The sequence below is a fragment of the Zonotrichia albicollis genome, chromosome 16 (assembly GCF_047830755.1).
Source record: "Zonotrichia albicollis isolate bZonAlb1 chromosome 16, bZonAlb1.hap1, whole genome shotgun sequence".
In the NCBI taxonomy this organism is placed as follows: domain Eukaryota; kingdom Metazoa; phylum Chordata; class Aves; order Passeriformes; family Passerellidae; genus Zonotrichia; species Zonotrichia albicollis.
The window spans coordinates 981791-1003803 of NC_133834.1; the positions used below are offsets into that span (position 1 = coordinate 981791).

General features: G+C 54.1%; 3 protein-coding genes across 16 annotated transcripts in view; 1 reads left to right on the forward strand and 2 right to left on the reverse strand.

Moving 5' to 3' along the window:
• GRID2IP (Grid2 interacting protein) overlaps nt 1-3633 on the reverse strand; it is a 38362-nt gene extending 34729 nt beyond the window's left edge. Inside the window, exon 1 of one of the 3 annotated variants that reach the window (XM_074553171.1) lies at nt 3348-3633. Coding sequence is in view for 2 of the 3 variants with exons in the window: in XM_074553169.1 (XP_074409270.1) it covers nt 1348-1363 (16 nt within the window). In the remaining variant the exon portion in view is untranslated. Of the gene's footprint in view, nt 1-1347; nt 1643-3347 lie in introns of those variants that run through there. The other 2 variants (XM_074553169.1, XM_074553170.1) reach the window with 2 other exon arrangements.
• ZDHHC4 (zDHHC palmitoyltransferase 4) lies at nt 1450-12892 on the forward strand. Of its 7 annotated transcripts, none has more exons than XM_074553189.1 (7): nt 1450-1898; nt 4743-4873; nt 7706-7779; nt 8848-9026; nt 9110-9235; nt 10612-10856; nt 11701-12892. In XM_074553189.1, the coding sequence occupies exons 2-7, from the start codon at nt 4751-4753 to the stop codon at nt 11983-11985; spliced, it is 1032 nt and encodes a 343-aa protein (XP_074409290.1). In that variant the 5' UTR covers nt 1450-1898; nt 4743-4750; the 3' UTR covers nt 11986-12892. The 7 variants fall into 7 exon arrangements, with proteins under 7 accessions (XP_074409290.1, XP_074409288.1, XP_074409286.1 ...); XM_074553187.1 differs by lacking the exon at nt 1450-1898 and adding an exon at nt 3651-3786; XM_074553185.1 differs by lacking the exon at nt 1450-1898 and adding an exon at nt 3664-3743.
• E4F1 (E4F transcription factor 1) lies at nt 12341-22008 on the reverse strand. Of its 6 annotated transcripts, XM_074553179.1 has the most exons (15): nt 21621-22006; nt 21164-21303; nt 20939-21035; nt 20117-20298; nt 19795-19915; nt 19374-19526; nt 18729-18910; nt 18185-18412; nt 17768-17876; nt 17027-17244; nt 16002-16200; nt 14551-14711; nt 13762-13824; nt 13288-13611; nt 12341-12471 (listed from the first exon to the last, which is right to left on the reverse strand). In XM_074553179.1, the coding sequence occupies exons 1-15, from the start codon at nt 21754-21756 to the stop codon at nt 12460-12462; spliced, it is 2325 nt and encodes a 774-aa protein (XP_074409280.1). In that variant the 5' UTR covers nt 21757-22006; the 3' UTR covers nt 12341-12459. The 6 variants fall into 6 exon arrangements, with proteins under 6 accessions (XP_074409280.1, XP_074409282.1, XP_074409281.1 ...); XM_074553181.1 differs by lacking the exon at nt 12341-12471 and having other exon boundaries at nt 12504-13611; nt 17768-17873; nt 18729-18895; nt 21621-22008; XM_074553180.1 differs by lacking the exon at nt 12341-12471 and having other exon boundaries at nt 12504-13611; nt 18729-18895; nt 21621-22007.
• Between the last annotated feature and the right edge of the window lie 5 nt (nt 22009-22013).

Sequence of the window (22013 nt, forward strand, 5' to 3'; positions counted from 1 at the left end):
AGAGGAGTTGTGGTGGCTTTTCCATCCTTAGGGGTCGTTCCTGTAGATGCTGTGTGGAGCCCACCGGGTGGGGGTTACAGTGTGTGCTGTGACCCCCTCACCATGGGAAGAAACGCCCCAAGAGCCTGTATTTCCTCTAGATTTCCTTAAAATAACAGCTTCTACTCTATCCTTGGCTGCTGGTGGGGCCATTGAGGAGGCCACGTTGGCTGGGAAGGTTGGGGCTACACGTGGCACTCAGATGTGACTGGCACAGCCCTGGTCTCACCTGGGGCACCCCTTACCCCCTTCCCCAGGAGCCTCACTTAGCCATCTTCTTGTATTTATTTGCCCAACAAAATGAATAGTTCGTTTCTCTGGCATGTTACATTAATGTTATATTAATGTTACATCTCTAACGTTACATTAATGAATAGATAATCCAAGGACTTTAACCAGCTTGATTTTAACCAGCCTTTCTCAACACTCAGTATTTTATCTGTTTGCAACTAGAAAATGACTGTAAATTAGGATTTTCCAGATCCTCTCAGCTCTCCCAGGATCATTTCTCAGTCCCGTGTATGAGTTCTCCTGACAGCAGCATCCCGAAATGGCAGGATGATGGTTTTCAGCAGGACTTGTTTGTGGTTCACGTGAAGGGTTTGGCCTGGCTCCAGGATGCCCATGGAGAAAGGGGCACAGCAGCCCTGAACATCTGCAGGAGCTGCCTTTGCCCGAGGTAACCTGCCCAGCTGATGGGCACAGTGCCCTCAGATGCCCTTTCCAAGCTGTGCTGTCCCGATGACCCTGCCACGGTCCCTTCCAGCCGCCCTTTCTTGATTCTGTGATGTGAGTGCCTGTCCGCTGACACTAAAATAATTCACACAGGGTTTTCCTCTGTGTTTGATCTCAGCTGTCTGTGAAGACGCTTTTTACCCCCATGTTTATTCCATCTGTGTCACTGAACGCACATTAAGCACTTACAAAAAATGAAAACAAGACAATTTTACCTGGGCAAAAATGAAACTCAGACAATTTTACCCGGGCAAAAATGAAACTCGGTCAATTTTACCCGGGCAAATCACCCCACAGAGACCATGAGACTCAGAGGGGAAGAGCTGAGGGTGAAACTCAGGACAGCAGCGGGATGAAACCCATCTGTGCCCAGACCCCAGGCGCTGCTGAGCACGGGTTCTGAGCGCTCCAGCAGGAGCCCAGTGAGCCCTGGGCCGGTGCCAGCGCTGCTGCTGCGGGCTGTGCTGCAGGAAAAGCCCAACTGACCAGTGTGAGCTGCTCCCTGCACCTCTGTTCCTACTCTGGACAATTTCTACTCTGTCTCACGTCGCCGCGCCGGGCTCCAGCACTTACAGAAATCCGCGGCCATCGGGGGCTCTCAGCGGCGGCAGCTCCGTCCCACCGAGGGCTCGCAGCTCTCCTGACTCTCCTCCATCACCCCTGGAAACGCTTCCCATGTACCCGCAGCGCTGCTGGCAGCATCCTCCCGGTTCTCCCGTGCTCCCCGGGGCTGGGCCCGCTCCGGTGCTGCCGTGGCACCGGCACACAGCGGGCAGGGCTGGCCGCCCCTTCCCGGCCTTCTCACGGCAGCCCCGAGCCCTTCCAGCGGCTCCAGCTCACCGCCACACACGCACTGAGGTCCTTCTGGCCTTTTCCTTTCCTAATTAACCTTCTCTCCATCGCACAGAGGAGCGCGGGCACACTAATTGCCGCGCTATCCTGGCTGAGCCTGGCGCTGACCTGAGCCTGCAGATCTGGGGGGAATTAGGAGCTGGAAGGAGGGAAAACAGATTAGTGCCCGTGGAGGGAAATCCTTCAGGCACAGGGCAAATGCGGAGCGACAGCGCCGTGCGGAGCAGGGGACAGAGCCGGGGACACCTGGGCGAGCCCGGACCTGGGCACAGGTGAGTGAGACACCGAGGTTTGGGGACTGCACGTGGTTTGCTGCAGCGATTTGGGGGTCGAGGGCTTTGGGGCTCACCAGGAGAGCTGTCCCCGGCCAGGCTGCTCCGTGTGTGGGGTCATGGCAGGGGGAGCAGCCGAGCCCCGTTTGCCCACAGAGCCCCCCACGCTGGCAGCGACTGTCCCTTAAGCTGCTATTTCTGATTTTCTCCCCGGCTTCCTCGGCACTGAGGGATCCCAGGGCTTAGCACGCTAAGAGGTTTTAGGGAATTACACGTCCTGCTGCGGCACCGGCGGGAGGGGCGGCTGCATCTCTGCATGGAGCACTCTGTGATCGGCGTCCCCTCGGCTCCGGCACGGGCTGTGCTGCTGGCACTGATGGATGGGCTGGGAAAACCTCCCAGGCACAGCTGGCACAGCTGGCACGGGGCTGGGCAAGGACAGCTGTAGGGTTTTCCTCCTGCTCAGGACCTCTGTGGCCATGTCACTGCTTCAGGGGATTGAAACCCACTTCTGCCTGCTCCTCCTGTCCTCTGCAGCTCCTTTCTGGCAGGTTCTCCTGCACAAATCTCCTGAGCATCAATCCCAGGGCCTTGGGGCATCTGTCCTCCCATACTGACACTGACACACACAACTCCTACCAACTCAGGCATCTCTGTTACTATTCCCTGCCCCAACAGTCAAAACCGCAATTAATTCCCCTTTTTTTGTTGTTGTTCAGCCAGTGACGTAATTGCTTCTTTTCCCTCCATTTTTGAGCACTTTAAACACTGACAGCGAATTTTAATCCTTGAAAGAGCTGAGTTCTGGGATCCTAAGTGAATGGATGTGCCTTCCATTAAGACCTTCTGCCAGACTTTGACCAGACGAGAGTTTCTAAGTGATTTTCACAGTGCTTGCACTGAATGAGCTCCATCCCTCTGAGTCTCAGCCCCTGCCCAGCTGTTGGCTGGCTGGCTGTCCTTGAGCACAGCCTGTCAGGGCACGGAGAGTGGCACAGCTCCCCTGCCAGTCCCAATGTGGTTGCTGTCCCTGCAGCTCCTGGCCTGGCTGTGGCACACACAGACCCTGCCTGTCCCCCACAAATAAATCCCCTTGTGCCCACCCCAGCCCCTCCTGTGCCAGCAGGCTTGCCAGGTGACATCCAGTGACCCAAGCCAAGCTGTTTCTGTACCTGCAGAAATTCTGCTGTCTCTGTAGGATGGGGAAATGGCTTTTTCCCCCCATCCTCCATCAGGACCCAAGTGCCTTGGGCTGCACTCCAGGACAGCTGTGCCCTGGGAGTATTTTGGCTGCATTTCTCCCTCTCATGTCCTGTTCGGTGCACTGGGCTTACCAAGGGAAAAAAGAAAAGAGACTCTTCCTGTAACTCAAGCTCCTCTCCTGCCTCCCACCAAGACGATTCATCTCCTGTTTGGCCGAAGGCCCTGGAGCATCCCTGGAACGCTTACCTGTGCTGTCCGAGCTCCGGCCAGCGGCACAGCGGGACCCGGGGCTGGGCAAACCATCCCAGCAGCGCGGGAGCCGGTGGATCGGCGGCACGGCCGCTCCCGGACGGGTTTCTCTGGCAAGTTCCAGGCAGGCCCCGTAACCCAATCGGCCCCGGCGGTTTCAGTTGTCACACAACAGCTCGGAGGGCCGGGCTGGGCTCAGCATCCCGCGTGTTCCCGGCTCAGCCCGGCAGGTGCGGGGACACCTGGGGCACGGTGGGACCGGGGGGATCGGGGCTACCGGGGAATGTACACTCACAGCTCGGGAAAAGCACGGGAAATTTATTTTAGAGACTTCACCAAAGGCCACCAGCCTGCCGGAATTTCTGGCGATGGCTAAGGAACGGCACAGGACGGGTGAGAGCAGCGGCAGGACGGAGGCAGCGCATCAGCGCGCACGGTACCGATCCGCACCGGGGTTCGCGGGCTGATTTCAGTGATGGCTTTACCGCTTCACCGCCGTGCCCCGCTCCCCGCCGGGCCGGAGGCGCTGCCGGGGCCGCCGAGGCACCGGAGGGCGCTGGAACCGCCGCGAACCCCGAACGGCGCCGCTTCCGCCGGGCGCGGCTGCTCCGGGCCGGCCCCGGTGACCCCGGGGCTGCGGCACCGCCAGGGAAGGGAACGGGGCCGGGAGCGGCTGGGGAACCCCTGAGGGAGCTGGGCAGGGGCTCGGGCTGGGGCAAAGGAGGGATCTTTTCCCTCTCTGGAATTCCCTGCCAGCAGGGCACAGCCGCGGGATGTCGGGCTGTGCTCCAGGGAACAGGGACAGGAGCAGAGGGAACGGCCTCAGGCTGGGCTGGGGAGGCTCACGGTGGATATTTCGGAGAATTTCCCCGTGGAAAGGGGGCTCAGGGATTGGAACTGCCCAGGGAGGTTTGGGGTGCCCATCCCTGGAGGTGCCCAAGGATTTCCTGGAGGTGACACTCGGGGCTCTGGGCTGGGGACAAGGTGGGCATCGGGCACAGCTGGGACTCCATGGGCTGGGAGGGCTTTTCCAGCCTAAAGGATTTGAGGATTCTGTGTTTCTGCCCTCAGTGCTGGCTGCTGCTGGAGGGGCTGCTGCATCCCTGGGCTCAGGGAATGCCAGACCCTGCTGCAGGATGGCACCCAGGGGACCAACAACAGTTCCTTTCCATTGCGGGGCTCAGGGAATGCCAGGCTGTGCTGCAGGATTGGCACCCAGGGGACCAACAGCTGCTCCTTTCCCTTCCAGGGCTCAGGGAATGCCAGACCCTGCTGCAGGATGGCACCCAGGGGACCAACAACGGTTCCTTTCCATTCCTGGGCTCAGGGAATGCCAGGCTGTGCTGCAGGACTGGCACCCAGGGGTCCAACAGCCTCTCCTCTCTCTTGCAGGGCTCGGGATGGATTTCCTGACGCTGTTCCTGCTGTACCTGTGCTCCGTGCTGGCCGTGGCTGCCCTGCTGTGCCTGAGCTCGGGAAGGCAGGAGAGCTTCCTCACCAGGAGTGTCACCAGGGCCAGCCAGGTACAGCCCTGCGCTGCCAGGCAGGGAATGAGCTGCCAGGGGAACCAGCAGCTGCCCTGCTGGCAATCTGCCCTGCTTTGTGTGCTAAAATTAGGGCAACTGCTGTATTTGTTGTCAAAAAAATCCCAACAAAAGCCAGTGCGTGTGGTCAGAGTAATAATATATTTCATCCTGCTTTAATGCCCGCTCTCAAGGAAGTGAGATAGGAAGTAGAAATACACTTCTCTGAGATGGTTCAATCCTGCCCAAGCAGGTTGTAAAAATCATTTGGGTCTCCCAGCCCTGCCCGTGCCTGTCTGGGGTGAGGTTGGAGCTTCCCACCATGCCAGAAGTGCCTTCCTCACTAACACCACAACGCATCTCAGACAAATTAAATAAGAATCGGGCCCCAGGGATTTGCAGTTTTGTGGTGTTGCTGCTGTCATCAAGAGGAGAAAGGTGGGGGAGGTTTGAGGATTAAAATAGGGAGAGAATTATAAGTGGTGGCAGATATTTGAGGGAAAGCTCTTTAATGTGTGTACTAATGCTGCAGGCTCTTGTTCAGTAAGAAAGAAGCAGGAATGAAGAGCTTTAAAAGAGGATTAAGAATTGGCATTTTATTGTAAAAACGAGGAATTGGGAAAGCACCAGTTCATTTTTCTGTTTGTTGGGCTGTGTCTGAATGAAAAGGAAAAAATAACGCTGTACTATTTCTGGAAGGTAAAGGATAAGAAAATTATCACTTAAATTGAAAATTATGTTTAATGCTGTTCACAGGAGTTCAGACAGACTTTTTTTTATTACTGGCATTATACTTCCTTTTGGTTTATAGACACACTGTGCAGAGAAATTGATTTTTTCCCCCATATCTTAATAGCTGCTGCTATGAAGTGTTTAAACAGCAGCAATTAAATTACTGCTGTGGTGTGAAGCCACTGTCTGGGGGAATCCAATCAATACTTGTGCCTGGGAAATAAATACATATGAATGTAATCAATATTTTACCTGGGATATGAATACAGGCAATGTTAAATGTAAGGTCACAGTAGAAGAGAAATGATTTTAAGCTAAGGATCAATGCAAACCCCAGAGTATCAGAAGGGTCTGAAGATCTTAGAGAGCATCCAGAAAATGGACAGGGGGCAGTGAAGGGCCTGGAGGAGCAGCTGAGGGCACTTGGCATTGGGCTGCAGAGTGCTGAGGTTTCCTGCAGGCTCTTTTCTGCTGGATTGTGTTTCCTCTTACAGCACACTTGCAAAAAAAATCTTCTTTTTGCAAACACTCATCCCTCGAGCCGCCGAGCTGAGACGCACCAGTTCACACCAAAATATTTAGCATCTTCTCAGCTCCACATATGCTTTTTGCCTCCTGGTCTTTCACATCTGAGGCAAGAAGCTCTCACTGCATATTTTCCCTCTGTGTCAGCTCGAAATAGGCGCAGCCTCTCTAATTGCTGTGTTGCTATAGAGATGTGTCAGCTCAGAGCAGGCAATTCCTGCTGTAGGGATCTGTCAGCTCAGAGCAGGCAATTCCTGCTACAGAGATCTGTCAGAGGAGGCAATTCCTGATACAGAGATCTGTCAGAGCAGGCAGTTCCTGCTGCAGAGATCTGTCAGAGCAGGCAATTCCTGCTATAGGGATCTGTCAGAGCAGGCAATTCCTGCTATAGAGATCTCAGCTCAGAGCAGGCAATTCCTGCTGTAGGGATCTGTCAGAGCAGACAATTCCTCATACAGAGATCTGTCAGCTCAGAGCAGGCAATTCTTGCTACAGAGATCTGTCAGAGCAGGCAATTCTTGCTACAGAGATCTGTCAGAGCAGGCAATTCTTGCTACAGAGATCTGTCAGAGCAGGCAATTCCTGCTACAGAGATCTGTCAGCTCAGAGCAGGCAATTCCTGCTACAGAGATCTGTCAGAGCAGACAATTCCTCATACAGAGATCTGTCAGCTCAGAGCAGGCAATTCTTGCTATAGAGATCTGTCAGAGCAGGCAATTCCTGCTACAGAGATCTGTCAGAGCAGGCAATTCTTGCTATAGACATCTCAGCTCAGAGCAGGCAATTCCTCAGGCACAGCCCTGCCTGTGGGACTCACTCCATGAGCAGGAAAGCTCTTCCTTCAGTTGTGCTTGAAAGGACAATTAGACACAGAGCCATGGAGCTGCACAAACTGCATTTTTGGGCATCTGGCTGGCTCTTTTTTTCCCCCTCTCTTTTCTGGAGGCCACAAGCTTTATCCCTTTGCTGATCCCCCCCTGATCAGTCAGATGGGCTGATGGAGCATATTGTAGCTGGGGAATTGCTCAGTTCTATCCCCTGCTTAACCCAGCCCCTCCCCACTCCCAGCCTAAGCTCCTTAGAACTTTCACACATTAACCCAGATATGTTTGTTTGGGCCTGGGGGGAGTGTGGAACCCCTGTGGAAAACCCCAGCAGCATTCCTGCCTCTCTTCCTCCTTCATAGAGAGGGGGCTCAGTAATGGGACCTGCCCAGGGAGGTTTGGGGTCCCCATCCCTGGAGGTGTCCAAGGAACACCTGGGGGTGGCACCCAGAGCTCTGGGCTGGGACAGGGTGGGCATTGGGCACAGGTTGGACTCGAGGAGCTTGAAGGGCTTGTGCAGCCTTCTGTGATTCTGTGTGTTATGGCTGGGCTTTGAGGTCTTGAAGGTCTCTTCTCCCACCTTTGATTCTCCTGAAAAGGAGCCTCCTCCCCAGTGCTGGGGCTGTGCAGGTGCTGAGCTGAGGGAGGAGGGACTCGATTTCAATCTGAGCTCGCCCCGAGGCAGCAGGGATGGCCAGGTAACATTCCCTGCCATTTCCTACATTCCCTGCCATTTCCTACATTCCCTCAGGTGCTGTCACTGCTGATCCCCAGCCAGCTGCAGAGGGTGGCACAGCGGGCACTGCAAAGGCTCTTCCACACAAGGTATTGCACTTTTATGCCTTTGGAATTATTTTCCACTCTTATTTCTGGCTACTGTTGGGATCTCCTGCCACCATCAGAGCTCTAGTATTATCCTTAGGTGTTCTGTCTCCATTTGGGATGCCTGCCAGGATTCCAGGTTCCCTTTGAGGTTTGCCACGCTGCTGGCTCTGCCTTCCTTGCTCGTTGTTTGGAGGGTGGAGCCCTGAAATGTTGGAACATACTGACAAACGTTGATAATGTGGCTCAGGAGCAGATGTTGGTCGCACTGGTGGGATCCTGCATCCCACAGGAATCACCACAGCCTCTGTGGCAGCTGCAGATGGAGCCAGACAGACTCATCTCCATCCTCTGCCTCCAATCCCATTAGTGGCAGCCCAGCAGGCTGGCTGGCCAGGTGGCTGGGGGGAAGCTGCAGAGCAGCGTGCTGGACTCAGGTGCATTCTGTGTGTCTGTCAACTCGGGTGCCTCAGGAAGGATTCAAACACCTTTTCTCTGGGGACAGCAGCTCGCAGGGCTGCAGCTGTGCTGGGGGTGCTGCAGGGGCTTGGTGCCTGTTCTGCTGCTGCCCTGCTCCAACACAGCATGAGACACAGAGGTGGCACTGCCAGGGTGCTGGGGGCACTGGGAATCTCCACATAGCCTGGAACTGGTGCACACTGCCCACCTCCTGCCACCCTTGCTTCCTACCAGCTATTATGGCAGAGTTTTTAAGATTATTTTCTTTGCTTTCAGAGCAGCAAATGCCTTCTGGCAGAATGTTTTGTGGCCTATTGCTGTGGCATATTTTGTCAGCAGCAAGTGATTATAGGACTTTGTACTGACAGGGGAAAAAATCCAAAGTACATGTGAATAAAGCAGGGAATTGAGCTGACATATTTAAAGGAGCATATGTGGGAAGAAGAGAAGGAGAAGGCAGTGGATGGAGAAAACACTATTAATATGCAATCCAAGCTGGCCTGAAAACCTAAAAGAGGCGTCTCCTTGCATTTGGGAAGTCTTTGATCACCTCTGGGTGTACTTGACCTGTTAATCAGGATGCTGGGTATGAACTGTCCCCTTTGCTGGCAGGAGCTGTTTGTTTGTGGTGCTGCACGTGGCCCTGCAGGCTGCAGTGTTTGGGGAGTACACCTGGGAGGTGTTTGTGTACTGCTGGGAGCTGCAGTTCCACCTGCTGCTGCTGCTGCTGCCCTACCTGCTGCTGGCTGCCAACCTGGGCTGCTTCCTGCTCTGCTCCCGGGCCAACCCTGGTGAGATCACACCCTGCTCCCTGAAAACACAAAAACCTGCTGCAAATCCCATGGTTTAGTTCTTTTCCCTCTCTCTTTGGCAGGTACAGTGACGAAATCCAACGCTGCATCCCTGGCTAAGGTCTATGCCTATGATGGGGTGTTGTTCCAGAGAGGCCTGGTGTGTCCCACGTGCAGCCTGGAGAAACCAGCCAGGTCCAAGCACTGCAGTAAGGATCTGAGACTCCTTGATAACCATGGCAGTAAGAGCTTCCCAAAGGAATTCTGCCCCAGGAGCTGCAGCTCCCACCACAGCTGTTCTGTTACCAGCTCAGGGCTCACAGGGCTGGGTTTGTGTTCCTGGGGTCCCAGGTCACAGCTGCGTTTGCCCATCCCTGGAGCTGGTTGGGTGCTGTTTCTTCTCACAGAAATTACCAATTCTGAGGGATAATTCAGGGCCAGGAACAGCTGATGACAGAAATTGTCACCTGTCAGGACCTCAGATCAGGAATTTCTGTTTCACAGTCACAGAACCCTGTACTGGTTTGGGCTGGAGGGATCTTTAAAGCCCATCTTGTGTCACCCTCCACACCTTCCAATAGCCCAGGGTGCTCCAAGCCCTGCCAGCCTGACTGGAACCCTGCCTGGGATGGGAACTCCACCACCTCTTTTTATCATCTAAAATACAGGTGGGAGCCCCAATCTCTGCCTTTCAGGTGCTTTGCCAGGCAGTACTGTCAGAAAAACCAAAGCCTTGGAGCTGCAGTCTTGGTGAATAAAAGAGGAAATGGAATATGTTGTTTTGCTTAGGATCCACAATTGAATTTATTTGCTTCAAAAGCTGCCAGCTAAACCCTGACAGCAACTCCCACATATTTCCAGCTTAAAAAACACCTAAAGATCCAACTGCTTACTTAAAAACGAAGAGCTAAGAGTTCAGAATCTTTGCTGGTCACAGTGACTCTGAGATATGTACAAGCCTCTTTCTCCAGCCTGGCAGTCGAAGAAGGAGTCAGGATTCCTCTGTTCTCCTTCTCAAGGTGGTTTATTATTTCTTATCCATAACATTCTTTCCCTGGCTGAGGTCTGTCTGGCAGGTTGGGTTGAGGCATACTGGTGTCATCTTTTATACTAAAAACTATGTGTACATTATTTACCATAACTTCCCAATACTTATCAGCTATGTTAGACAGTGAGCTTTTTCCTCAAACCAATCCCAAAGTGCCAGCACCCCCCAGAATATGGAGGCTAGGAAGGAGAAGGAAAAAGGACAGGGCACGCCCAAATTCCTCCATCTTGGCATCCCTAGCCCCCATTCTAAAAACTCAAAAATCTGTTTTTCACCCTGTGACACACTAACTATTATTTCTACTTAAACTTTCTTGACTTGTAATTCTTCATATAAAGGTGGTAACTTGTAATTTCATACAAAGGTGGTTAAGCAGGGGATAGAACTGAGCAATTCCCCATGGGTCAAAATCAAAGCACAGGGGTCTGGAGGGTGTCTGAGCCCCCCGGGCAGGGGCTGGAGCCCTCCAGGGCACTCAGAGCTCTGAGTTCCTGGGCTCTGACCCCAAGGCTCTCGCTTTGCCCCTGCCTCCTGCAGGCGTGTGCAGGACGTGCGTGCACCGCTTTGACCACCACTGCGTGTGGGTGAACAACTGCATCGGGGCCGCCAACGCGGGGCTCTTCCTGCTCTACCTGCTGTCCCTGACGGCCACCGCGGCCGCCGTGGCCGCCGTCACTGCCGCCCTGCTCGCGCACGTGCTGCTGCTCTCCAACGCCCTGCACGGCACCTACCTGGATGCCCAGGGCCAGGAGCAGCCCGTGGGCATCCCCCTCCTCGTCCAGGTCAGTGCTGTGCAACGTTCTGGCTCTCTCTGCTGTCAGGAACCGCGTCCTGTTCCCCCGGCATGGGGACAGGCTGCAGGGTTGGGGGCACGCTGCAGGTTTGGGGACAGGCTGCAGGGTTTGGGGACAGACTGCAGAGTTTTGGGACAGACTGCAGGGTGTTGGAGCAGACTGCAGGGTGCTGGGCAGGCTGTAGGGTTGGGGACAGACTGCAGTGTTTGGGGCAGACTGCAGGGTTTTGGGGCAGACTGCAAGGTGTTGGGAAGACTGCAGGGTGTTGGAGCAGACTGCAGGGTTTTGGGACAGACTGCAGGGTTTGGGGACAGACTGCAGGGTTTTGGGACAAACTGCAGGTTTGGGGGCAGACTGCAAGGTTTTGGGACAGACTGCAGGGTGTTGGGACAGGCTGCAGGGTTTGGGGACAGTCTGCAGTGTTTGGGGACAGACTGCAGGGTTTTGGGACAAACTGCAGGTTTGGGGACAGGCTGTAGGGTTTTGGGGCAGACTGCAGGGTGTTGGGACAGACTGCAGGGTTTTAGGGCAGACTGCAGCTGTTTTATACATATAACTAGATTTAGAAAGCTGCCACTGCTGAATCCTTTAGAAATGGGGGGTTTTTCTCACATCACTTCCCATCCCACAGGTTCCTTTCTCTGGGATCTGTCACTCAGTTCATGTCTGGTTCATAGAGGAAGATTTCCCATCCCAGTGACTAGCTGATGTAGTCAGGTTTAGGAAACAGCTGAGAGTCCTGAGGTACCTGTGTGGAGGTGTTAAAGCAGGACACTCCCCAGAATGCAGATACAGTTCCACCTTTTAAATTTACTTTTCTCTTTCTCTGCAGCACCTTTTCTTGACTTTCCCCAGGATTGTCTTCATGCTGGGCTTTGTCATCCTGCTCACCCTGGTGCTGGGGGGATATTGCTGCTTCAGTCTGTATTTGGCCCTCACCAACCAGACCACCAACGAATGGTGCAAATCCCGAAGATTTGGGGGCTCCCCCCCTGTCCCCTCACAGCCTCATGACAGACCCCTCGTCTACAGAAACATCTATTCCAAAGGGATCTGGAGGAACTTAAAGGAAATCTTTAACCCTCCCACCACGTTGGAAAGGAAGAAGAAAACATGAAGATATCCTTGTTTCTCTGGGCATTTTTAAATGCTTTTTAAGACTTCAGTTCAGCAGTGGGCTTGGCTGCCCCAGGCAGATTGTGGAACAAGATTGTGGAACTGCAGATTTGGAAGTGAATTGGAACAAGATTACTGCAGAATTCACATATTGGTGCCTCACTGGAGCTCCCTCCCTCAGTGAGACTCAGGGCCAGCTCAGGCCTGGCCCTGAATAAGGATTTGGTTCATCTTCCCAAAGTGAATTTTTCTCTCTGAGAAGGACTAACATAGAGCTCCTGTGCATTCTGAGGAAGCAGCATATTTTTGTATCTTTCTTTGGGAAACAATTAAGTCATGACTGTTAACAATGACTACAATAGGTTGTGTGTGTTTAGCTGAAAGAATGATTTCTGGCAGGATCTTACCTGCAGAAACCATGTCCTGCTGCAGCTTTGGAGCATCAACTTCAGGAAGGAAATTAAAGTGTCCCTGTTCACCCCTCCTTCTAGATAATAGAAGAGAAATTGGAAAAAAATGTAGTAAGAACTTTAAATAACTTTATTTTTAAAAATGTATTTATTTACATGCCAAATATGTACAATATGCAAAAAATCCAAATATGGTTTAAAATAAACCAAATTCCTATACAATATGGCTTTCCAGCCCCCAGGCTGGCTCTCAGAGCAGCCTGGCTGGCATTGCAGGGTACAATGATGCATTCACAGACCAGTACATAAGGCTACTTGTCCAGGATACCAAAGAAAGGAGAAATACTGCAGTACCGTGCCTTGGGAGGCCTGAAGGAGTGAGGTTAAAGGCATGAGAGTGTTTCAGTGGTGCTCAACACACACCACAACTCCTTAGGTTTGGTTTTCTCAATTTGTTTTAAATGCATATATTGAAATAATCCCTTGTGAGACCCCACATACTTGCTACACTTTCTGAATCCTTTTACAAGCCAGACCACTGCCGTCCCAATGGTGGGCAGAGTGGGCTGATTCCCAAAGGATCTTCCTTCATTCGAGGCTGCTGTACAGAATACTGAGTGCCACTTGTGACCTGTCAGTCTCCTCAGCATGACCAGGCCAAGGGTTTAACTCCTGGAATTGGTTTAAGACTGAGAACACCTCGGACCTGCCCTGTCCTATCCCGTTTTAGACCTGGCCTATCCCGTTTCAGGCCTATCCCGTTTCAGACCTGCACTATCCCGTTTCAGACCTGTCTGGGGGCCTGCCCTCTCCCATGAGCGTCCCCCTGGCTCTGTGAGCAGCCCCAGGGCCCAGGCGAGCACTCCCACCCCTCACACGATCACAGTCTGCACCTCCACGTCTCCCTCCTGCGAGGCGATGACGAACTCGCCGGCGTGCTCCATGATCTCGATGTCCTCGGACGCCACCATGGTGACGGTGGCCTCCTGCGCGGCCAGGCCGCCGTCGGTGGCCAGCACGGCGCCGTCGCCGATGGCCGAGGCCAGGGTCATGGCCACCTGCTCCGTGAGGCTCTCGGGCGTGGCGATGGTGATGGTGTCGGCGGCGTCGGCGCCCGCGCCGCCCTCGGCCACCGTCACATTCTGCACGATGATCTGGTGGCCCGAGTTGGCCTGGTTCACGATCTGCTGCACCACCTTCATGATGTGGCTGTCCACCTGCCAGGGACAGGGGCTGCATTTAGTGACACAGTTAAGGGCAGTTATCACTGCTCGTGTCACCCCTGGGCAGTGACAGGACAGCTCTGCTCTAGCTGTGCACCCCAGCACAGACTCTGCAATGTGCCACCCAAGGACTGACTGCCTTACCTCATGTCTTGTTCCCTCTATTATTTCAGTAGCTTCACTGGTCTCCATGTCTTCGGTAGAAGTCTGGAAGACAAAATAAGATTATTCTCTTTTTAGGTTCTTATAAAAAGAATTTTATCACCAAGATATAATTCACTAAGATATTTTACACAAGCCTTTGTGTTCCCCTCACATGCAGTAGCTGCTCCAAAGACAACTCCTTGACGTTCCCTCCCAATCCCATTATCAGGAACTACTTAAAATGAATGCACAATGTTCACAAATAACTGAAAGAGAAAGTCCTCCCTCAGCAGGATTTGGCCACACAGCAGATTTTTCTCCTACTGGAGAAGAACGACGGCAGCACTCAATAACTGAGCTGTGTGACCCTGCTGGGATGAGAGCTGGCTCTGTGTGACAGAGGGGAGAACGTGAAATGCAGAATTCATTGCTTTTGGCAGCCTCTGTTAGAAACAACACAGATTATCTGGGACAAAGTAAGGTACATAAAAATGGGAGAAAACAGGAGGGAAAGCTGAAGCAAGCTTGTGAGGACCTAAAATCTGGCGTGGTCAGAAGTTCTGAGGCTCAGCCTCCTGGCACACACAGCACTTTGGGAGGGTGGGGAAGCTCCAAGTGCTTTCCCTCCTAACAAGGCTGATCGCACAGGTCCTGGGGCTGTGCAGGCAGGGCAGGGCCTGTTTTACTTTCTCCCAAAAGCCTGGAGCAGGAACATGAACAAGTGCAGAGTTTTCCCTGACCAAAGCCTGTGCTCAGTTCCCAGTGAGCAGGCCGGCTGCCCCTTCTCACCTCGATGATGTACTCCTGGGTGTCTGCCACCACTGAGGAGAACTCCACCAGAACCGTGTGTGGATCCTCCGAAAGGACCGTGGCTGCCAGGTTGTCAGCAGACTGGCTCTCCTCTGACACCATCACTTCTTCCACCTCCTTCATAGCAAGGAGGCAGCCACCTGCAGGGAATTCCAGAAAAACATCATTGTTTGTGTCCATCTCCAGTAGCAGCTGGAATGTGCTGTGCAGCACCAGCAAGGGGATGTCATGGACAAGTGACCAGTGGCACTTGAGGGGCTCTTGGCCCACCAGGACAGGCCAAGGAACAGCCCAGGAGAGTCCCTGTGACACCAGGAGCAGAGCAGCTCTCCAGTGCAATTCCAAACATGGGTAAATTCAGGTGGTAAAACCACTCGGGGTTTTCAAGCCATGTGTGAAGAACATACAGGAAGAATTTGGGTATATTTTAAATTATTGATCTTTTCTGCTGATACATCCCAGTACCTCCTACAAAAGTCCATTTTTCCTCCAGTAGACTTGTATTATTCCTTTGGAATAACACCGTCAGCACTACCTGAAGAAGTCTGGAAATCCCTGCTTAGGAGCTCAAGGAGCAGCAAGCCCAGTGCAACTAATCCCACCAAACCAGATTATTGCTGAGAACTTTACCCAGACATTTCCTTCCCAGAACATGCCCACTTCCATGTGAGTCATTAAATCCACAGAATGACCAGGTTGGAAGAGACCTTAAAAATCATAGAGTCCAACCCATGCTCTATACCTCAACTAAACCATGGCACTGAGTGCCACATCCAGGCTTGTTTTAAACAGATCCAGGGATGGTGACTCCACCACCTCCCAGGCAGGCCATTCCATTTCTTTCTGTAAAAATAATCTGATATCCAACCTGTATTTCCCTTGGTGCAGCTTGAGGCTGTGTGCTCTGGTTCTGTCAGTGGCTGAGATGCACCCTCAGCACCACTCCCAGCCTGCCCAGCTCAGGCCCAGGGCAGCCCAGCCCTGCTCACCTTTGGTTCTGAGGTGCCTGCTGAGGGTGCCCTGCTCACCTTTGGTGGTTCTGAGGTGCCTGTTGAGGGTGCCCTGCTCACCTTTGGTTCAGAGGTGCCTATGGAGGGTGCCGTGCTCACCTTTGGTTCTGAGGTGCCTGTTGAGGGTGCCCTGCTCACCTTTGGTTCTGAGGTGCCTGCTGAGGGTGCCCTGCTCACCTTTGGTGGTTCTGAGGTGCCTGCTGAGGGTGCCCTGCTCACCTTTGGTTCTGAGGTGCCTGTTGAGGGTGCCCTGCTCACCTTTGGTTCTGAGGTGCCTGTTGAGGGTGCCCTGCTCACCTTTGGTGGTTCTGAGGTGCCTGCTGAGGGTGCCCTGCTCACCTTTGGTGGTTCTGAGGTGCCTGTTGAGGGTGCCCTGCTCACCTTTGGTTCTGAGGTGCCTGTTGAGGGTGCCCTGCTCACCTTTGGTTCTGAGGTGCCTGTTGAGGGTGCCGTGCTCGGCGAAGCCGCGGCCGCACTTGTAGCACTTGAAGGGCTTCTCGCCGGTGTGGTGGCGGATGTGGCGCACCAGGGAGCCCTTCTCCCGGAACCCCCGGCTGCAGAACTGGCACACGTAGGGCTTGTCCTCCAGGTGGGTACGGAAATGCACCTGCTGGGCGTTCTGCACGCACAGGGAGGCAAGGCAAGCGCTCAGAAAGGACACGGCCAACTCGCAGATGTGGGGCTTTGCTCCCAGGGTGGAACTCAATGTCTTTTATAGGATGATTTTCTTGGGTGGTGGTTTAGGAATGGAACTTCCCAAGCCAGTGCTCACACCATGACTCTCCAAACCAAGAGGCACTCACTTGTTCCCCTCTCCCTCTCCCCCTCCCCTCACAGTGGGCTGGAGAGAATTGGAGGCACAAAAGGTGAAGATCATGGACTGAGATAAGGACAATTTACAGAAACAGAAATAAGATAAAAGACCACTACTGGTGACAGAGAGTGTGAGAAAGAGGTGAGCAACTCACCTGCCCTGATAACAGAGAGAAGGAACCCCTTACACTCATACCAGAATGTTCTAGACATGCACCCTCCTGGCTACTGCAAAACTTGACCTCATCCTGGCCAGAACCGCGACACTTATTACATATTTGTTCCACACAGGAAGGAACAGTTTCTTCAGAGATGTGATGGTTTTACAAAGACTGTTCTTTTGCCCACTAAACCAAAACGTCTTTCTGGAGTTTCAGCTCACAGAATCACTGAATGGTTTAGGTTAGAAAGAACCTTAAGGAACATCTTGTTCCACCCCCTGCCATAGCAGGGACACCTTCCACTATCCCAGGTTGCTCCAAGCCCTGTCCAACCTGGCCTTGGACACTTGCAGGGATAGAGCAGCCCCAGCTTCTCTGAGCTATAAGAGACAGATGAGCTCTTTGAGGAGCAAAGCCCTGTGGCACAGCCTGGCTCTGGGGAGCAGTGAGGGGTTGGTGATGGGGCCCCACCTTTGTCTTGTAGCGCTTGCCGCACTTGGGGCAGGCGTAGGGCCGCTCGTCCGAGTGCACGCGCCGGTGCCCCTTGACGTGGGCGATGGTTTTGTAGAGCTTGCCACACTCCCCGCAGCGGAAGCGCCGCTCGTTCACGTGCACCTCCTGGTGCTTCTTCAGCAGGTAGCCCTTGGTGAACTCCTTGCCACACTCCTCGCACTTGAAAGGTTTGTACTCTAGAGGGACACAGAGAAAAAGGTGTGGTTGATCAGGGTATCCTGCAGCACAAGGATGTGGTACGGGTGAATTGTCACAGAAGCGACCTGGAGAAGGGGAGGAATTGTATTGTCACCAAATGTGTGGGCTTTCACAGAACCCCAAAATAGCTGGGGTGGGAAGGGACCTCTGGTGATCATCCAGTGCAGCCCCCTGGCCAGGCAGGGTCACCTGCAGCAGGTGACACAGGAACGTGTCCACAGCTCCGCCACCCTCATTGCAAGGAGGTTCTTCCTCATGTTAACATGGATTTTGTTGTGTTTTAATTTCTGGGCGCTGCTCCTTGTGCTGTCCCTGAACAGAGTCTGGCACCATCCTCTGACACCCCTGGGAGGGATTTGGAAGCATTGATGGGATCCCCTCTCAGCCTTCCCTTCTCCAGACTGACCAGGCCCAGCTCCTGCAGTCTCTCCTCATCAGAGCAGCTGTACCCAGCTGAGGTCACTGAGCTTGTGTCACACAGCAGCCCCAGCAGCCCTTTACCTGTGTGACTCTTGCTGTGAGCTTCCAGGGCAGCAACTTCATTGAAGGCTTCATTACAGTGAGAGCAAACGTAACATTTGTACCCGTTGGTTCCTTCTGCAGGTGTCTGCTGGAGAGAAAATGGGAAAACTGCTTTTCTATTTTTGTACTGGTGTGTCCAGTTAGGACTGCTACCCAAATTCCCAATTAAACACTCCAGCTTGGACAGGAAAGAGATCTCTGTTGTGAAAGAGACAGCACATGTGTGAAGGAACATTTCCCTTAAATCACACCTGCACAATGTAACTCTAAAACCTGACACAAAGCCACAGGCACAGGGAGACACACACGAGGACAACATGAGGACAACAGCTGCCCACAACCAAATACAGACAAGGAAAGTTAAAAAATTAATGTGCTGATGGAATACAAACATACAGACTCTGTTCCTTCCAGTTTAACACACTGCTCCACACACGGCTGCTCTTCTACTTCCATCCCTTTGTTCTCCAGCCCTTCTGGAGCAGCTGCCACAGGTACATCCGGCTTCTGCACCTCCTCCAGAGCCACTCTCTCGATGACAATCCCCGAATTCCTCATGGCCTGCCTCAGCAGGTTCTCACTGTTCACTTCCCCCTCGCAGGGCAGCTCCTTGGGATGCAGCTGCTGCAGGAACAAAGAGAAGTTGGGCACAGCAAACCCACAGTGTCCTACAGCAACACTGCTGCGAGTGCCACTCTGCTGAGTGTCCAGAGCTATGGGGCTGAAAGATCAACCAGGGAATACCTTGGGCTGAGGAGGAGGATGAGGTGGATCTGTACTCTGACAACCCAAGGGATGACAAGCCCAGAAGGACACCAACCAAAGGAAGCCCTTCAATCCACACTCAGATTTACTGCCAGTACCCCAGACACCTCTGCTCTGAGGTGAAACATTCTTTGTGTAAAACACACGGAGGGTGTTTGAATCAAACAACACTCACATCTGCCTCCAGGGGCTTTGCATCCACCACGGGCAGTCCCTGCATCTGCACATGGACCTCATGGAGCACATTGCCTTTTGCATCTGTCACGAAGTGGATGACAGGGGAGGCCTCGATGGATTCGCTCGCTATGGAGGACACTGTGTCTGTGGTGGAGCTGCAGGGTCCTGCAAGAAATGAACCTGCAAGAAATGAAGGGGTGGGGAAATGCACCCCTCAGCAACTCCCTGTGCCCTAAAAATCTGCCTTAGAGCACAAGGTGCCTGTTAACACCACCTTCGTACCAGATTCTCAAACATTCTTGAGTTCACACCTGGCTTTGAGGTAATAACTTTCCTCTATAAATTACTTTTTTCTGGTATAAAAAATATAAATTCAAAACCATGGGATTATTTCTTATCATGGAATGGTTTGGGTTGGAAGTGATCTTGCAGGTCATCCAGTTCCACCCCCTGCTATGGGCAGGGACACTTTCCACCATCTCAGGCTGCTCCAAGCCCTGTCCAACCTGGCCTTGGACACTGCCAGGGATCCAGGGGCAGCCACAGCTGCTCTGGGCACCTGTGCCAGAAGGAATTTCTATTCCAAGTGCTGGGAGGGTTTGGCTTTACCAGACAGGAGGCAGGTCCTGGCAGCACCACTGACCTGGTGGCAGATCATCTTTGTTGACAACTATTTCTTTGGTCATGTTGAAGCGGATTTTTTCAGTGCAAGGTGTCAGAGATTTAAGGTGCCGAGTCAAAGCTCCCGATTCCCGGAAGCTTTTCCCACATTTCTTGCATTTGTAAGGTCTTTCATCTGGAAATGACAAGAATCAACAGAACCATGTTAAAGCCAGCATTGTGTGGATCAGCTCTGTGTGACAGGCTGAAGAACATGTTCAGCTTTCTACAGCACACGACTGTGCCTATCCCAGAACCTTCCACTGCCTCCCAGCACCCCAAATGCTGGGGAGCTCAATGGTCTCAGCAAAACATGGGAGGCAGCAAGGAATTCCACTGGAAGGCAAAAGGATAGCCACAGACAGCTCCAGTGACAAGGAGCTCTTATTTGGGAGGACCCTTACCCGTGTGCCGCCGATGGTGTCGGATCAGAGACCCCTTTGTCCTAAAGGAAGTCCCACAGAGTTTACACTCATAGTCCTTCTTGCTGCTGTGGGTGATCATGTGAGCTTTGAGGATGCTGGCCTAGGGAAAGAATTTCCAAATCGTTTAAAGACTTTACATTTTAGCTGTAAAGAACAACAAGGCTCCTTGTGAAGGCAGAACTTCCCTCTGGAAAGTGTGGCAGGCAATAAAGCATGCTGCTACTGAGTCTTGGGAGCTCTTATAAGGTTCACAGCCAGCCTAAAAGGCTCCCTAGCCCACAACAGCAGAGGGGATACTCACAGTTTTAAATGTCTTCTGGCACAGCTCACACACATATCGCCCCTCCTTGTTCACCTGCAGCTTGACCTTGGTCAGCTCGCTGGAAACGTCCTGCTCCTCACTGACCTCCCCATCCACGTGGCCATTCGGGTTCTCAAACACATGGTCTCCTGCTACAATGACCTCTTTGATGTGCCCACTGCCTGGGAAAAGGTGGGGACACAGTTGGCTTCTTTACAGGACAACAAACCATCATCTACTGTCTCAGCATGCCATGCAGGAAGAAGGAGAAAAGATATTTTAAACCTGCCACTCGAGTCTTTGCAACCTTCTCATAAAGGCAGCATAAAAGGGGCACTTCTGGAACAGAGATTAACATCTAATTTGTATTTATTAGTTGTATTAATTAGGCTGAAGGAGGGTAGGTTTAGAATAGATATTGCAAAGGAATTGTTCCCTGTGAGGGTGGGCAGCCCTGACACAAGTGCCCAGAGCAGCTGTGGCTGCCCCTGGATCCCTGGCAGTGCCCAAGGCCAGGCTGGACAGGGCTGGGAGCACCCTGGGATGGTAGAAGGTGTCCCTGCCATGGCAGGCGTGGCACTGGGTGGGCTTTAAGGTTCCACCCAACCCAGCCCATCCCATGACTGTTCCATGGCCCTGATGGGGGAGGATTGCAGAGCTGGCCCAGGGCTGCCCCCCAGAGCTCTGCAGGAACAGCTCCAAATCCCAGTGCCACAGAGGTGTCGCCCACCCAACCACAACCCAAAGCCATCAGAAGAGGTCACAGATGAGGGAACAGCTACCAGACCCCCCCCGGGCACACCAAGGCACCCCAGAGCTCACCTACGATGGCCGAGGCGTCGCTGATCTCCTCTGCTATAGAAGATGCTTCAACAACAATGTGAGCAACCGTGATGGACTCCTCGACAGCAGGAACCACCTGCTGGCACAGAGCACCTTTCAGCAGGCGGGTCCTGCTTGCCTGAGCACGCTGCTCCCTCCCCTCCAACCCAGCAGACCGTAGCATCCCAATCATTTCCAGCCCCGGCTGGAAGAGGCCGCGGTCACCTTTTGTCCTTCGTGGCCGAGGAGCCCGGCGAGCGGGTCGGGAGGGCGCTGGCAGCCCTTCTGCAGCTTGTGCTGCACGAACTCCTGCAGGGAGCTGAACTCCGACTGGCAGCGCCCGCACTTGTGCACGTCATCCTCGTCTGCGGGGAAAGCGCCGTCAGCGGGGCGGGACACGGGACTCGGGACAGGCCCGAGGCACCGGGCGCTCGGTGCATCCCCGCTCCCTGCCCCGGGATCCCGTCCCAGCAGCTCCCCAGCCCCTCCCGGCGCAGGGATACACCCGGCCCCGCCGCTCCGCCCGGGGGATGCGGGAGGGGAGCGGGGCGATCCCGGCCGAGGCACACCGAGACCCATCCGCCTCCCGCCCCGATGGCGGCACCGGGCCGGCCCCCTCAGCCAGCGGGCCGCGCCGCCCCCAGGCCTGGCAGCGCCGGCCGGGGCGCCTTGAGGGCGGTACCTTGCTCGCCGAAGGGCGGCTGGAGGCCGATGAGGGCGGCGGGGGGCGCGGGGGACCCGGAGCCCGCGGCGGCCGCGCCCCGGCCCGGCCCGGCCGCTTCTGCCGTAAGCGCCGCCGGCCCCGCGCCCGTTGCCATCGCGGCCCCCGTGTCGCAACGCGCCGCAAGATGGCGGCTTTACGGCCGTGTCGTCATAACAACGGGACGGGGCTCGGCGGGGAACGCGCCCGCCGCGCGGAGGTTCCGGGTGCCGGCGGGCGGTGTCGGAGCACGGTCCCTCCGCTGCTCCCGGTGACCGCCGGGCCCCGAGCCCCGGCGGAGCGGAGCCCGGGCAGTTCCCGAGGAGTTACCGCGGAGTTGCCTAACGCGTTACCGAACGAGCGCCGGGGCGCCCT

Coding starts and splice junctions, on each gene's coding strand:
- E4F1 (XM_074553176.1), bottom strand. CDS start 21,756: ATGGCAACGGGCGCGGGGCCGGCGGCGCTTACGGCAGAAGCGGCCGGG. Junction 19,916..20,116: donor GCCAGAAGACATTTAAAACT/GTGAGTATCCCC, acceptor TTCTTTCCCTAG/GCCAGCATCCTCAAAGCTCA. Junction 18,911..19,373: donor CAAAGATGATCTGCCACCAG/GTCAGTGGTGCT, acceptor CATTTCTTGCAG/GTTCATTTCTTGCAGGACCC.
- ZDHHC4 (XM_074553182.1), top strand. CDS start 4,124: ATGTCGGGCTGTGCTCCAGGGAACAGGGACAGGAGCAGAGGGAACGGC. Junction 4,874..7,705: donor GTGTCACCAGGGCCAGCCAG/GTACAGCCCTGC, acceptor ACATTCCCTCAG/GTGCTGTCACTGCTGATCCC. Junction 7,780..8,847: donor CAAAGGCTCTTCCACACAAG/GTATTGCACTTT, acceptor CTTTGCTGGCAG/GAGCTGTTTGTTTGTGGTGC.